General features: G+C 37.2%; 1 protein-coding gene across 3 annotated transcripts in view; it reads right to left on the bottom strand.

The window, feature by feature from the left end:
• The window catches only part of LOC145255691 (tryptophan--tRNA ligase, mitochondrial-like), a 63,355-nt gene that overhangs the window by 18,152 nt on the left and 27,703 nt on the right, over window positions 1–17,500 (bottom strand). For all 3 annotated transcript variants that reach the window (XM_080114257.1, XM_080114260.1, XM_080114259.1), the window contains 2 exons: window positions 13,480–13,562; window positions 412–530 (listed from right to left, as the gene is read on the bottom strand). In XM_080114257.1, the coding sequence (XP_079970383.1) occupies window positions 412–530; window positions 13,480–13,562 (202 nt within the window). The remainder of the gene's footprint in view (window positions 1–411; window positions 531–13,479; window positions 13,563–17,500) is intronic.

Raw genomic sequence — 17,500 nt, 5'->3', positions numbered from 1 at the left:
ATGAGAGCATGCGGCGCCTATGGATTAAATAAAGGGTTCTATTCGAAATTCCATGCAAATTCCAGAGTTCGGCAAGATATACCTGAAAAAAGTGGGAGGCTACATTGGCAGAAACAGTGTGCGAATCAATACAATGAGAACAATAGTCCAAATAATACAAATTATTAATCCTCATCTTAAAAATTGAGAATCACAGTTTCATTAGATGACGTAAAAAATTATTCGACGCAGGAAAATATTATTATGGCTTCCTGAGATTTCAGTTTTGTGCTACAATGAATGGACTAGCATAATGGTGCACAAGCTTTGGAAATGTTTCACCGTTAATTGATGGATGATAGAAAACAACAAGATTAATACCATTCAGAGTTCCCAAAATTAGAATAAAGAAGAAAGAAAAAACATTTTTACCTCGAAGAATATTTGGTTTTTCAAATATATTCCCATATGTACGGTTGAAATGATGTGCAAGGTCACGAGCAAGTTCAATATTTGTCACTTGATCCTCTCCAACTGGGACAAGATTGGATCTGGAAAAGAAAAAAACATTTTCTTTTTCAAAATAAATTCTAAACTTGGAATTTAGAATGAGTCCTCAATTTGGAAACTTCAAACAGTGGGGAGTCACCCAGCTAAAACCAGCTAAGATGAAGCGGTCACATCATTAGGATGCTGGACTCTCGACTACCGCAGCAATGGTGATGGTGGCTAAGTGATTAACGACATGGACTGATAACTTGGGTGTGCCATGTTGTTTTACAGAAACATTTTCATTAAGTGACGTTGGCAACCTTCACATGGACTTCCACCTAAGTAACCAGAAAGATATCTGGGAAATGGATGCCAACAATAAACATCCGATTCATTCGAAATGAATGATGCTTAACAGCAACCAACAATAACATTATTAATGCTTAGTTTTACAAATACAAAAAGATGATCGCAGATGTCGTCGCTTCCGACTGAAAAGCGGAGAGTAGCATTTTCAATCTTGGTTCTCAGCATTTGCTTTTTTTTTTTATTTCTTATTTGGAAATCGATTTTACTTATTGTTCTTCTTTCCTTCTTTTAAAAATCAATTTCCTATTGATATATTGTTTACTTAAAACTAAAAATGCAACTAAAACAAATGCATTTCCATGAATGTCTTTCTAAAAATAATTCTAACTAGCAGGATCTGTGGAAATTCCACAGGGAACTCATTCATATGTAATATATTGATGTTTGGCATTCTGTAGATGTTCAACGTAAATGAAGATGCTCTGATATTATTGTAGCTATTTTGTTAAAACTACAAAAGTATTTATCTAAGCTAGCATGAACGCCCAGAAAAGACCGGTCATAAAGTATGCTTAAATATGATATTTTAATTCTTGCAGATTTTGTATATATTATTATAGAGTTAATGTTCTATCGATTTTCATGTTATAAAGTTGTGATTTCAAAAATAAAAAAATTATATCCATATGACTTGGGTGCATTAGCTTGAATTGAAACCGAAATAAAGACTTATGAAAAAAAAAATATATATATATATATACACACAAGGGGCGTGCAATAAGTAATGCCCCTGACCCACTTCCAGTTGTCTGATCTAGCTGAAATTTTGCATGTGCAATGATTTATATCTCTACGGGTTATGTGCAAATTACAGCTCTGAACTAATTGTGGTTTCTGTTTTACAGGTGTTTGAACTGAATCAGGTGTGAAATGGAGCCTGTTGAATGTCGAGCAGTGATCCGGTTTTTGTATTTGAAAGGACGCACTATACAGGAGACTTTTGATGAAATGAAAGAAACTTATGGTGATAATGCCCCATCATATGACCTTGTAAAACGCTGGCATCGTGAATTCAAACATGGCCGGAAGTCTGTGGAAACAGCTCCCAGACCTGGTCGCCCCCCCTCCCCCCTTCTGCCATTGCTGAGGCATCTGTCCGTCAATTTGAGGCTGCCATTTTGGAAGATCAGCGCATTACTATTCGCCAAATAACCCAAGATGTCAAGATTAGTACAGGGTCTGTGGAAACTATCATTCATGACCATTTGCATATGCATAAGGTGTCTGCCATATGGATTCCTAGGTTGCTCACACCGTTCCAGAAGCGGGAACACGTCGACTGCTTGAGGATGAATTTGGAGATGTGCCAAGAAGATGAGTCAAAGTTTTTCAAAAGACTGATTACACAGAATGAAACCTGGGTCCATCACTATGATCCAGAAACCTAAGTCCAGTCAATGCAGTGGAAGCACTTGGACTCACCACCTCTAAAGAAGGCAAGGGTGCAGCCCTCCACTGGCAAGGTCATGCTCACAGTCTTCTGGGATGACAGACTTCCTGGCAAAGGGTACCACAATTACACGAGCCTATTGTGCTTCACTTTTGAGGAAATTAAGGGAAGTTACCAAAATCAAGAGGCGGGGCAAGATCAGAAAAAGTACCCTCCTCCTGCAGGACAACACTCCGGTTCACAACTTGCATGTCGCCAGATCAGAAGCATGGGCGTGTGGTTATAAAATCCGCCCCCATCCTCCCTTCTCTTCTGATCTTGCATCCTCTGACTTTCACCTCTTCCCAGCCATGAAGTTGTTTTTGAAAGGAAAGCGTTTTCCAGATGATGCAGCCTTGATTTCTGAAGTCACATCGTGGTTGGAGGACCAACCTGGGGTGTTCTACAAAAACTGTCTCCAGAGCTGCATCAAAGATGGGAGAAATGCATAACTCTTGGTGGTTCCTATGTTGAGAAAGACTAATAACTGTGCCAAGTTTTGTTGCTCTACTGCTATGGGAAGTGGGTCAGGGACATTACTTATTGCACGCCTCTCATATATATATATATATATATATATATATATATAACTTAATAATTCATTAATAAAAAAACAAACACAAAATGTCATCCTAAACACCTAGCCTTAATTTAATCTTTAACTTCTCATGGAAATTTCTGCTCTTCTGCTTAATCTAATCTTATGTGGAAAATACAATTGCAGAGTTAGAAGGTAAAACATCTGATTCCTAGAATTCGAAAATATCCAACTCTGGCTTATATAAATCTTCCAATATTCAGACGGTCTGTTGCTTCTTTGGAGAGATAACTTATTCTTTTTTTTTTGTCATTTGACAGAAAATATTTTAACATCTGTTTTACAGTTTCCTTTGTCTTTCCAGCAGCTTTATTTTTCTTTCTTTCACAACTTCTGGGCTCAATAGCAACATAATTATAGACATAAACAAGATCTTAATACTAAACTTTTGAAGCTTTTAGATTAAAACTAGCGGGGAGTGCCCGGCCTTGCCTGGTTGTAAAATATGCTTAAATATATTTTAATTCATCCACATTTCGTATTTATTATTATGGAGCCGATTCTCTATTAAATATTATATTGTACCTTATATAGAGCACTGACTTCAAAAGTTAAAAAAAAAATGTCTTAGGTGCCATCAACTAGAATTGAAACCAAAACATTTAGCGCTCCAGCCATGTACCCTACCATTTGAGCTATTTACAGATAGATAAGAAAGCTTTAAAATTAAACCACTTCAAGCTATGAATGAATTTGCGCATGCACAAAAGTAATAGAAATATGTTGGTAAGTTGAAATCAACATTTTGCATTTCAACTTGAAGACAAATTTTTGTATGCGTTATTTCGCCATCCAAACAGATTTTACAAAAGATGATCGTAGATCTCTCAGATATTATGTCCTCTGACTGAACAGCTTGGTTCTCAGCATCTGCCTTTTTTTATCTCTTGCTTGAAAATCGATTTTACTTATTGTTCTCATCATTTTACCCCCTCTTTTAAAAATCCATTTCTTATTATCAATATATTGTTTACTTAAAACTTAAAATGCAACTAAAACAAATGCATTTCCATGAATAATTACTCAATGTTCTTTCTAGAAATAATTCTAACTAGAAAGATATCAGGAAGTTGAATGCCAACAATTTGAAACGAATGAATTATACTCAACAGAAACAACTGCCACAGCAAATCTTCTATGGTCAGTGCAGCTGACGAGGTCAGGAAAAGATAAGATTTAAAGATCTTCTGTAATGTAATGTAATGAGGACATCTTTTCCTCTTAAAATATGAAGAAATTACAATTTCTTACACAAAATAATATAATTAACCAAAAATAATAATTAATAAATAATATATAATGAAAACAGTTATTAATATAATTAAATATTATAATAAAATATTGAAATATTATATAATAAAATCAAATATAAAATATAATACAAAAAATAAATATTAATAATATAGAAATTAAAATAATATATAAGATAACATAAAAAATATTACTTTAATATTAGGAAATGAAAATATCCTTTTAAGCATTTTTGGAGACTTAAAATATAACTGAAAAAAAAAGTATTCTTTTTTCGTTGGTTCCAGAAGGTTCCAAAAATTAAGTGCTCTAAATCATTGGATTCTGGAACATTCTCCAGCGATTACTATAAATAGAAAAGTATGCGTTTGTAAAACCAGTTATTGATTTATACACCAACTTTCAGGGATGTGAAGTTGGGCCGGCCTACTTGCTAGAATCTAACTCGGACCAGATAATGAGAAATGAATAAAACCTGGTCATAAATAAGCATGCTGAACGTCGAACCTAATAAAACATTCCACAAACAAACCACAACGCACAATATCTTGGTAAAGATAGATTTTTCTGAATCTTGATACTGACCGGAGAAAATATATCTTTGAATGTTATTTTAAGTACTTTTTACTTATGGTATATTTCTAGAACAAAAACCTTGATTATCTCCCTTAGACCATTGTTTACTATGAAATAGTTTTTGTTACATTTACTTTTCGTTTACAATAAATTTATTGCCTTTTCTTGGCCTTCGGGACAAGATCAAAGTGTAGTATCTGTTCTTCAGATGCTGCAAGCTATGACTAGCAAAGACTAGCTATGACTAGCAAAGACCAGATGTGGGGGCAACCCCACATGCTTGACCTTTAACCAGCTCCCATTTCCCACCTATCGGGAGCTGGTCCCCTTTTTCCATTCCCCATCCCTTCACTCCTCACATTAAAAATCGGCCTTGTGCCTAATTTGCTCGGTGGGGAAGCAAATAAATACCATCTGTTCTCTCAGTTACTAAACTTGACCCACCACCGGGCTTTCGGGCTAGGTTAAGGTGTTTTTTCTTACTAACCTTTGTTAGCAAGGACCGACCCCCTCGTTTGGGGAGTCAGGACCTAGAGGACCGACTCCACATTTGTGGGAGCTTGGACCTGGAAACCGATCCCCTCTTTTGGGAGACTGGAATCTCGGGACCAACACCACTATCGCTGGTAGTTGAGACCTTCTTTTTTCATTTGTTGTTTTTGCATGTTGTTTTTTCTTCGTTTCGGTCTCACTTCTCGAGACTGGGATGGTCTAATTTCTCAACACTTAATTGCCTGAGCAGCACTCTGACCTGCCAGGCCCAAACTTTGTCTATCTTCGCTGCTCTCCCAGTGGATCGAGCAGACAGGGTTCTCTTTCTCGCTTCCGTTGGGGTAAGTTAGTGGGTAGGGTGACATGGGGTAGGGCGGGTGCTTCGTTTCTGCTCCCCTCTGTGGGCAGGGATGCCTATCCCCTCTCTCTCTTAATTGCGACGCGGCACTCTGACCCGCTAGCACCCACTGCGTCTTTCTTCTCTGCTCTCCCCCCTCGCGGGGGGATCTGAGCTGCTAACCCGACATCCCCGTGAGGGGAAGTCAAAAACTCTAATTTCTTCAAAGTCCGCCCCTCCCCCTCCATTCCCCTGGGTTTTCTTTTCCCCCACTACACTTTGGTCCGCGCCAGCGGCCAGTGCAACCGCCACGATGCCAGGCAGGAGGGGTACGTCACCCCAAATGCGCAGCATCTCAACTGCGAACGACTCCCCATGTGAGGGAGCTGATGCATCTCCCGGCGAGACGGCGCCAGGAAACAAGGTAGGGCCCCGGCGCGCGGCGACCTTGGAAGAAAGCGGGAGGGAAGGGCCGCAGCCTGCGGCGACCCCACAAAAAGCACCTGCAACCGCTCCCCACGAGGGCAACCCAGCGGAAAAAGCTGCCGTTAAGTCACTAGCTGGGGAAAGTGCAGAACCCAGCCAACCAGCTGCACCCCAGGACGGCAGAACCAAGGGAGGAAGACCGGGGAACCCATCCCCCGCTCCCTCAAAGGGCGACTCCCCAACAGAAAAGGAGGAAAACAGCACCGCGGACCAAACCGAGGCGCTGGATGAAGACGTGATAGCCTCCATCTGCTCACTATTCGGCGGGGAAGACAGTGATTGGCCCCCCAACACTCCCCAAGAGGACCAAATACGGAAAAGGGGTGACTCTCCGGCCAGTGGTAACAAAAGCAAGCTGGAAGGAGAGACACCCTTGACAGTACCCACCAAGGCTCCAGCTGGGAACACGGCACCAGAAGGGGAGACACCTCAATCCCCCAAGGGGACAGCCACCCAGCAAAGGAAGAAAATAAGAAAGGGGAGCGGCCCGGAGAGCAAACCAAGCCAGGACGAAACAACGCCAAAGACACAATGGCCTACTTTGCCTGGTAACGGCCCTGTTCCGAAACCAAAAATGCCCATAACAATGGAGAGCCCCACAACACCAGCTACGCCCCCCAACCAGAGTCCAGCTCACACCCACCAGGATGGAGGACCGGCATGGGGCCCCAAAGAGCAGCAAGGGAAGTTGACGCCCGAAGACTACAGAGCACTCTTCAACTCCACTTACAAGGAGTATACCCAGGGGAACAACATCCAACCCCTCCCGGGTCAAGTGGAAGTTCTGGAGAAAAGAGTGCTCTCGCTGATAACTTCAGACACCAAGACAAGGGGTCTGACGGGCGTCAACAAGGACACCATGATGAACGTGTTGCTGGAGCAGAACATTCCCGCCAACTACATCTGTAGAAGGAGTTACGCACAGTGGGATGTTCTGCTCCCCACCTCCGAAGACGCAGTCAGGCTGTCCAGGACCTGCCATCAGAGCAGGAACATAAAGCTCCAACCCATCTATATGAACAAGAGGAGAGCAAATGTTTCTGCTCTAAACGTCCCCTGCTATATGGAGGCCAAACAACTGGGGGCTATCCTAAGCCAGTATGGAGACGTAAAGGAAGTCACCCCGGTCCGCGGATTAAGAAACATCATGACCGGGGACTACAAAGTACAGATGGTCCTGGACAAGGCTGGATTCTACGCCATCCCAGCCACACTCAAGTTCGGAGAGTGGACACTCTCCCTTATAGTGGAAGGGAGGAGGCCTCATTGCTGGCTGTGCACACAACAAGGGCATATGGCGAAGGACTGTCCAAAGAGGAATGGAGGGAAGAAGCCCACAAAAGCGGCGGGAACAAGCGTGACAACAAATCAAGCCGCTGCTCCCGCGCCGGCCGCAAATCCTCCAGAGGCACCGACAGGCTGGGTGACGGTCGTAAAGAAAGGCAAGATCAACAAACAGCCATCCTTGCAGACAGTCACCAAAGACCAAGAACAACCGAAGAGCGAGACGGAGAAAATGGACACACAGACACCCTCCTCCTCAAACAAGAGGAAACTACCAGAATCTGAGGAGGAGGCCGCGTCAGAGGCAGAGGAAGAGACAACAACAGTCTCTATGGCCCTGAGCGCAACAGAGATCAGGAGGGCCAGGAGGAGGAAAAGCCGCAAGACACGCGCAAACCCTCCTACCCCCACTGAGACTGAGAAGGACTCCCTCGCAACAACAACACAGGATGAGCCCCCTGTGATCCCAACACCCCAGCAACCCGAACAACCTTCCCCCTCTCCTATAAAGGCCCCAAGAAACTCTTCCCGCCCCTCATCCCGTGACAGGAGCCAAAAAGAAGAAAACGAGCAGGCTACCCCCTCCCCAAGCGCTCAGCCTCCCCATCAACCAAAAGAGATCCCCTCCCCCACTCCCAAAGTCCGCTCTGAACGGACCAAAAAGCTCCCCTTCCTGCCAGGAAGCAGGATTTGTGAAACAGACCCTCTCCAACCGGCTCCGGACCTTAAAGGACAACAGAAGGTCCGGTACAATAAACTAAAAAACTTTGAAAAAGTCGGTGGAGACCTAGTAACAGACCCCACTAAATTCAAGGACGCTCCCTTGTTGACCACTTTCGTTAGGGTCAACAAGGACGCTAGGACTGGAGGAATGTGGGCAATGATTAAGGCAGCGAAGAATGCGATCCCAGGCCAGCAGCTGGTGGATAGGGACCATCCTTCACTGACCAACATTTTCTTTAAATGTGAGGGTAGAATCCCCATGTATGTACACCCATATACAGGGCACTCAAACTAACCTTCCCCCTGGACGTGGGGGGCGTGGCCAAGGATGGATCACCTTCATCGGATTTACTTACCGGCAGCCTTGGCCAGGCCTGCCATGTCCTCACTGCCCAGGATTTCAGACCCGTCTGTGACAGTGCTTGAGGTGAGTGATCATGTCTTTGAAATTGGCTACATTGAATGTGAGGGGCATCAGGTGTCGAAGCAAGGCCTCGCGCGTTGTGAGAGACTTGGTGTCCCTCAAGGTAGATATTGCCGCTATCCAGGAGACCCACTTTGTTTGTGACGGGGATTGTCAGGTGCTGGTAAACGATTACGATGTCTACTCAGCATATGGCAATACCTATAGTCGTGGAATCTCCTTGCTAGTGAGTCGCACCCTGTCAGCGTCGGTGAATGTTGTTCACGCAGGCGAGGACGGGCGGGCGCTTGTTGTTGATGTTGCTGTTAATTGTAGTGTTTTTCGGATTGTTGCTGTTTATGCTCTCAATGCTGCTGCAGGGAGGGCAACCTTTTTTCGACGGTTGGAGGGCTTCTTAGTGGATCCGGAACGGTTAGTTTTAATGGGGGATTGGAATGCAATCCTTGATCCCAAAATAGATAAGGTCGGGGGGACTAGCGGGTCGGCGTGGTGTGACAGCAGTCTGTCTGACCTGATGGCCTCGTGCGATCTCGTTGACAGATTTCGTCTGGATCATCCGGGGCGGGAGATGTGGACGTGGCATCCTGTAGTGCCTTCCCATCCAAGCACTTACTTGGATCAGATGTTAGTTAGAAGAGGTGATGTAGACTTCCTATCTTGCCCCACGTTCCACTTGCTAGGACACTCGGACCATAAACTTGTTATGGCCCGTTTGAGCTTAAGTGCTAGGCCTAAACTGGCCGGATACTGGAAGTTCAACAGCACCTTGTTGGAGCTGGAGGACTACCGGTTGAAGGTCACTGAGCTAATTCAGCGGGCTTTAGTGGGGGCGGTTACAGGGAGTAAGTGGTGGGTTAGTCTCAAGGCCAAAATTAGGCGCTTCTCTGTACAGTATAGCCAACGCCTCGCGATAGATAAGGCTAAGGCAAAGAAGCGTTTAGAGGATAAGCTGACCCGGGCGGTGGAGGGGGGGGACCCCCTAGAGTTAGCACTAGCTAAACAAGATCTCAACCGCTTGGCTAGCGAGCGGTATGAAGGTCAAGTAGTTAGGGCTAGGTTAAAGAAAGTTTCTAACGAGGCTGTGAATGTTGACGCTGTTGAGCGTAAGGCTGCTTTAAGGCGCGGTTCGGATGGGTACATTCGTAAAGTACATAACCTGGAAGGACACCCCTTAGTATCGACTCGGGAGATCTGCGAGGGGTTTCGGGAGCATCTATCGGTGCGCTTCACCCAACTACCCGGACTCAGGGTTGATGAGTTTGGCAGCTATTTGGCTGACTCGCCCCGCCTCACGGCGGCTCGGGCAGCTAGCTGTGATGGTCTTATTACTGAACATGAGGTCATTACTGCGTTGAAGCAGGTCGGCTATAACAAATCCCCGGGGCTTGATGGTTTACCCTACAAGTTTTACTTGAGGCTGTCGCCCATGTTGGTCCCTATTCTGAAGGATATGTTCAACCATTGGTTTGCCCAGGGTTCCATCCCTGGACAGGTGACCAAGGGTGTGATCACATTGCTGAGGAAAGGTCAACGGCATGGTGGGAGGGAAAACTTTGATGATTTTAGGCCCTTGACTCTGCTAAACACAGAGTTAAAGATTTTGGCAAAGATTCTTGCGAATCGCTTGCAGGTTGTCATCACTGACTTGATCGAACCGGACCAGACTTATGCTGTAAAGGGGAGATCGATTCAAGACAATTTGCACTTGATACGCTCGATCATAGAGGGGACAGAAGACGACGCCGAAGCCGCGCTGATCAGTTTGGATCAGTCCAAGGCATTCGATAGGGTCGACCATCGGTTCCTAGGATCTGTGCTAGAGGCCGCCGGATTTAATCCGGACTTCCGCAAGTGGATCTTTGTTCTGTATGACAGGCCGACGGTAGCGGTGCAGATCAACGGTAAGCTGTCGGAGTCATTCGCTGTCTCTCGGTCGGTGCGACAGGGTTGTCCGCTGTCGCCTCTGTTGTATGTCCTGGCGTTGGAACCCCTCCTTCGCAAGTTAAGGGACGAGGCGGCTACACCAGTCCTGCGCGGAATAGCTCTCCCTGGAGGCACACGAGCCAGGGTTTCCGCGTTCGCCGATGACGTCACCGTGTTCGTGTCTTGCCTCACGGACGTTCAAGCGGTGGTCGAGGCGCTCGCTCGATACGAAGAAGTAACAGGGGCCATCTTCAACCGTAGCAAGTCTGTTGGCCTGCGGTTGGGGGCCTGGACCGGGGTAAACTCGCTTCCAGGTATTTTCAGCTGGACCGATGGACCGGTCCGCATTCTCGGTGTCTGGTTTGGACCGGGACTTCAGCTGGAAAAGAATTGGTCGGAAGTACAGTCTAAGGTCAAATCGTCAGTAAAGACTTGGATTGGAAGGAAATTGTCCTTGAAGGGTCGGGCGGAGGCGTGTGCTACATACGTCTTTCCGCTCATCCTTTACCGTTTGTCTGTACTTCCTCTCCCTGCAGAACGACTAACCCGCTTACAAGGGCGCCTCGATTCACTTTTGTGGAACGAGGGTAAGCATTATGTCTGCAGAGAGGTCTGTGTTCAAAATCCGAGCGAGGGAGGCCTGGGTCAGCCCAGTCTCTTGTGTCATAGAAACGCCGAGAGATTGGCTTTCCTGGGTCGTTCGCTTGAAGGAGACGCTCCTTGGGTCCCTGTGGTTGAGAACTCGTTTCCCAATCTCAAACCCAACCCTTCGGTAGAAGGTCGTCGTAGACCGAAGGGGGAGTCCAAGTTCTTCTCCGAATGCCGAACCGCTCTTAGAGCTTTGCCGGGGACCAATGTCCTCGATCAGCCAAGGAAGAAACTGTATCGGGATTTAGTGGAGGGGACCGCGAAGGATCCACTTTGTAGGCGGATGGGATGGTCGATGGAGGTTGTCCGTTCTCAATGGTGTTGGGCGCCGGGACGGGAGATTCTGAATAACTCGGAATTCTCCCTGACTTGGCGACTGGTCCGAAATGCGCTGCCCCTCTTCGACGTACTTTTCCGGTATAAAGAACATACCAGCCGCTTCTGTCCGTGCTGTGACGAACGCGAGCCCGAAACAATCGAGCACGCGTTTTTTAGTTGCAGCCGGATACAGCCCCTATTAAGGTACGTCGAGGGGGTAACAGCTCGCATCGATGCCGAGTGTCTGCTCGATCTCGACGTAGGAACCTTTGTGTACAACATGGAGCCGCCGTTCCCCAGGGAGGAAAGTTTGGTTTTCCTGGCGATCTTAGCAGTAGCGCGCATGACCATTTGGATCACGCGCCTCAAGTTGGTCCACGAAGGGACATCTGTTCCTGATCGGGATCTGATCGTTTACTTTAAACATTTGCTTAAAGTAAAGATCAGATGCGATTGGAAGAGGTTGCCTAGAGTGGAATTTGACAAGAGGTGGGTGCACAGCACTAGTTTGTGCATCCGTCGAGGAGCCAAGTTTCAATACGTGTTCCCTCCTTAGGCATGGCATGGGCGGTGCTGGGTCCTACGGAACCCATCCCGCCTAGGTTAGCATTATAAGTTCAGTAAAGTAACTCTTGACTGGTGGTACAAATGAGATCCTGTTCCTGATTTTATTTTTTGGTATTAGAGAACCTCTGAGTCTGCCCAACCCCCCTGCTCCTCATCTTTATTTTCTGATGCCCCCGGTCATCCCCCTACTCAGAGGTCACCTTTCTACCCCCTCCATCCGTTGCTTTATTTTCTCCCACCTCCATTAAGGCGACTTCCCCAAACCCCATTAGGGATGCTCTGCTTGTTTTCGGTTCCCCGGAAAACAGTGGGGGATCTAGCCACATAGAATAGTACAGGGGAGTCTTACTAACAACACATTAGTAGTTTTTTCCTTATTTTTGAAATGAACATTTTCATTAGTTTTTTCCCACTCCACGAACATTTTATGCCAATTAATTCAAGAACTCTTTCTAATGAAATCGAACTTTATTTTCTCACACATACACACACACACAAAAAAAAAAAAAAAAAAAAAAATGCACACACAACATACAGAAATGAATATACAAATTGTACATAGTTAAATTTTACATTGAACGCTGGGGTTATTAGTTAGATTAGGATCCACAGAGTGATTGAGGTATTTTGGTAAATGTTGCCAGTCAAGAGTAAGACTTCAAAGTCTCATCTGTTACATAGTCAAAAAGACCCTGTACCCTCCCCCTCCCAATTTCTTGTAGGGCCTTGTGCCTAATTTTGTTGAATTGAATTTTTTGTACGTTTTTATGTTCAATTTTTTCTTTCTCAATAAAATATATAAACAAGATCAAAGTGTAGTATCTGTTCTTCAAATGCTGCACTTCTATTTCTTGTTCTCTTTCGGTGGAGGAGAAATCCTTCACGACTGAGACAATTTTTATTTTTGTACCTTTTCTCCACGTTAAAAAACGACCCTGGTGTCTAACTCTGTCCCGTGGGGAGGCATAGTAAATAGGTACAATAAATTTATTTTTCTGTTTCTTTTTACTCTTTTTTTTAACTTATAATATATACGATGCAGTGAATACCTCTAGACATCACAATAACATAACAAAGTTAACCCAAAGAAATGCAACATCAATAGAACACATGGGAGATCAAAGCTTGAGACAGGACATTCTGAGGGCAGAACTTTGCTGAGGGAACATTAACCCTTGAATTTAATAATACATTATTCTCAGTGTATGATTACTATTCCCTGTTAATTTCAGTTTAACTAGATGCATCTTTCCAGTGTTGCACAGAGAATAAATTTAAAACAATCAACAATAAAATTAAATTCAATCCTCGAAGCCGACCACTGTGCAGAACCAAGGAGAGAGAACATGGACACTCTTGTGCTGACCTGCTGGATAAACTAGAACAACCTGTCCTCATTTTCCATCAGGGTTGCAGAGTTGGAGTCCAGTCCAGAATTTTGAAAGGTGTTAGAATCGGACTCCTACTATTCTTACAAATCTTTTCTTTGACACCTCTCAAAATTTCCAATTCTGCAACCCAGGTTGAAAATTGTTTTTAAACATTTCTCATACTTAGCACATGATTGTTAAATAAATACTTACTTGTAGAGAAGAATGTCAGCAGCCTGGAGAATTGGATAACTGAAAAGTCCAACTGAAGCATCTTTATTAACTTTTGCCTTTTCCTGATAAATAAAAAAGATATTTTAATGTGCTATACACATTATCATCAGCATAAAAAGATACAAATAATTATAACCTGTGATCATAATAGCGCATTGCAAATCAAAATATATATTTTGTGACAGTGAGTTAAAAGATAAAAATGTAATATCTCTCTCTTTATATATATATATATATATATATATATATATATATATATATATATATATATATATATAGAGAGAGAGAGAGAGAGAGAGAGAGAGAGAAAGAGAGAGAGAAAGAAAGAGAAAATAAAAAAGAACAAACCGAGTTATGTGTTCATCAATGTTTCGTTTTTATTTCAAGACTTCGTCTGGTTGAATGAGATTGATATTGGGATCTAAAACGTTTCCCTATTATAAGGTTTGAAACCGATGGCTTATCCAGAGGAAGTCTTGAAATAAAGACAAAGCCTTGATGAACACATAACTCAGTTTGTTCCTTTTTATTTTCTCTATTTTGTCGGAATACTATTTTAATTATTCTCATATTAGATTTATACATTTGATTTTTTTTAAATAGATTTACACATTTGATTTTTTTTAAATAGATTTATACATTTTATTGTTTTTAAATAGATTTATACATTTTATTGTTTTTAAATAGATTTATACATTTTATTGTTTTTAAATAGATTTATACATTTTATTGTTTTTAAATAGATTTATACATTTTATTGTTTTTAAATAGATTTATACATTTTATTGTTTTTAAATAGATTTATACATTTTATATTTTTTAAATAGATTTATACATTTTATATTTTCTAAATAGATTTATACATTTTATATTTTTTAAATAGATTTATACATTTTATATTTTTTAAATAGATTTATACATTTTATTTTTTTAAATAGATTTATACATTTTATTTTTTAAAATAGATTTATACATTTTATTGTTTTTAAATAGATTTATACATTTTTTTTTAAATAGATTTATACATTTTATTTTAAATAGATTTATACATTTTATTGTTTTAAATAGATTTATACATTTTATTGTTTTTAAATAGATTTATACATTTTATTTTTTTTTAATAGATTTATACATTTTATTTTTTTAAATAGATTTATACATTTTATATTTTTTAAATAGATTTATACATTTTATTTTTTTAAATAGATTTATACATTTTATTGTTTTTAAATAGATTTATACATTTTATTGTTTTTAAATAGATTTATACATTTTATTGTTTTTAAATAGATTTATACATTTTATTGTTTTTAAATAGATTTATACATTTTATTGTTTTTAAATAGATTTATACATTTTATTGTTTTTAAATAGATTCATACATTTTATTGTTTTTAAATAGATTTATACATTTTATTGTTTTTAAATAGATTTATACATTTTATTGTTTTTAAATAGATTTATACATTTTATTGTTTTTAAATAGATTTATACATTTTATTGTTTTTAAATAGATTTATACATTTTATTGTTTTTAAATAGATTTATACATTTTATTGTTTTTAAATAGATTTATACATTTTATTGTTTTTAAATAGATTTATACATTTTATTGTTTTTAAATAGATTTATACATTTTATTGTTTTTAAATAGATTTATACATTTTATTGTTTTTAAATAGATTTATACATTTTATTGTTTTTAAATAGATTTATACATTTTATTTTTTTAAATAGATTTAAACATTTTATTTTTTAAAATAGATTTATACATTTTATTTTTTTAAATAGATTTATACATTTTATTGTTTTTAAATAGATTTATACATTTTATTGTTTTTAAATAGATTTATACATTTTATTGTTTTAAATAGATTTATACATTTTATTGTTTTAAATAGATTTATACATTTTATTTTTTTAAATAGATTTATACATTTTATTGTTTTAAATAGATTTATACATTTTATTGTTTTTAAATAGATTTATACATTTTATTGTTTTTAAATAGATTTATACATTTTTTTAAATAAATTTATACATTTTATTTTTTTAAATAGATTTATACATTTTATATTTTTTAAATAGATTTATACATTTTATATTTTTTAAATAGATTTATACATTTTATATTTTTTAAATAGATTTATACATTTTGTATCTTTTAAATAGATTTATACATTTTATATCTTTTAAATAGATTTATACATTTTATATTTTTTAAATAGATTTATACATTTTATATTTTTTAAATAGATTTATACATTTTATTTTTTAAAATAGATTTATACATTTTATTGTTTTTAAATAGATTTATACATTTTTTTAAATAGATTTATACATTTTATTGTTTTAAATAGATTTATACATTTTATTGTTTTAAATAGATTTATACATTTTATTGTTTTAAATAGATTTATACATTTTATTGTTTTAAATAGATTTATACATTTTATTGTTTTTAAAGAGATTTATACATTTTATTGTTTTTAAATAGATTTATACATTTTTTTAAATAGATTTATACATTTTATTTTTTTAAATAGATTTATACATTTTATATTTTTTAAATAGATTTATACATTTTATATTTTTTAAATAGATTTATACATTTTATTGTTTTTAAATAGATTTATACATTTTATATTTTTTAAATAGATTTATACATTTTATTTTTTTAAATAGCTTTATACATTTTATTTTTTTTTAAATAGATTTATACATTTTATTTTTTTAAATAGATTTATACATTTTATATTTTTTAAATAGATTTATACATTTTATATTTTTTAAATAGATTTATACATTTTATATTTTTTAAATAGATTTATACATTTTATATTTTTTAAATAGATTTATACATTTTATATTTTTTAAATAGATTTATACATTTTATATTTTTTAAATAGATTTATACATTTTATTTTTTTAAATAGATTTATACATTTTATTATTTTAAATAGATTTATACATTTTATTTTTTTTTAATAGCTTTATACATTTTATTTTTTTTAAATAGATTTATACATTTTATTTTTTTTTAAATAGATTTATACATTTTATATTTTTTAAATAGATTTATACATTTTATTTTTTTAAAATAGATTTATACATTTTATTTTTTTAAAATAGATTTATACATTTTATTGTTTTTAAATAGATTTATACATTTTATATTTTTAAATAGATTTATACATTTTTTTAAATAGATTTATACATTTTTTTAAATAGATTTATACATTTTATATTTTTAAATAGATTTATACATTTTTTTAAATAGATTTATACATTTTTTTAAATAGATTTAAACATTTTTTAAATAGATTTAAACATTTTTTAAATAGATTTATACATTTTATTTTTTTAAATAGATTTATACATTTTATTTTTTTAAATAGATTTATACATTTTATTGTTTTTAAATAGATTTATACATTTTATTGTTTTTAAATAGATTTATACATTTTATTGTTTTTAAATAGATTTATACATTTTATTGTTTTTAAATAGATTTATACATTTTATTTTTTAAAATAGATTTATACATTTTATATTTTTAAATAGATTTATTTTTTTTAAATAGATTTATACATTTTATCGTTTTAAATAGATTTATACATTTTATTGTTTTTAAATAGATTTATACATTTTATATTTTTAAATAGATTTATACATTTTATATTTTGAAATAGATTTATACATTTTATATTTTTAAATAGATTTATACATTTTATATTTTTAAATAGATTTATACATTTTTTTAAAATAGATTTATACATTTTATATTTTTAAATAGATTTATACATTTTATATTTTTAAATATATTTATGCATTTTATATTTTTAAATAGATTTATACATTTTATTTTTTTAGATAGATTTATACATTTTATTTTTTTAAATATATTTATACATTTTATTTTTTTAAATATATTTATACATTTTATTTTTTTAAATATATTTATACATTTTATATTTTTAAATAGATTTATACATTTTTT

The sequence above is a fragment of the Euprymna scolopes genome, chromosome 31 (assembly GCF_053919585.1).
Source record: "Euprymna scolopes isolate OS-2025 chromosome 31, ASM5391958v1, whole genome shotgun sequence".
Classification (NCBI taxonomy): Eukaryota; Metazoa; Mollusca; class Cephalopoda; order Sepiida; family Sepiolidae; genus Euprymna; species Euprymna scolopes.
Note: the sequence above shows the minus strand (reverse complement) of the source record. Positions and strands in the feature narration are given on the sequence as shown.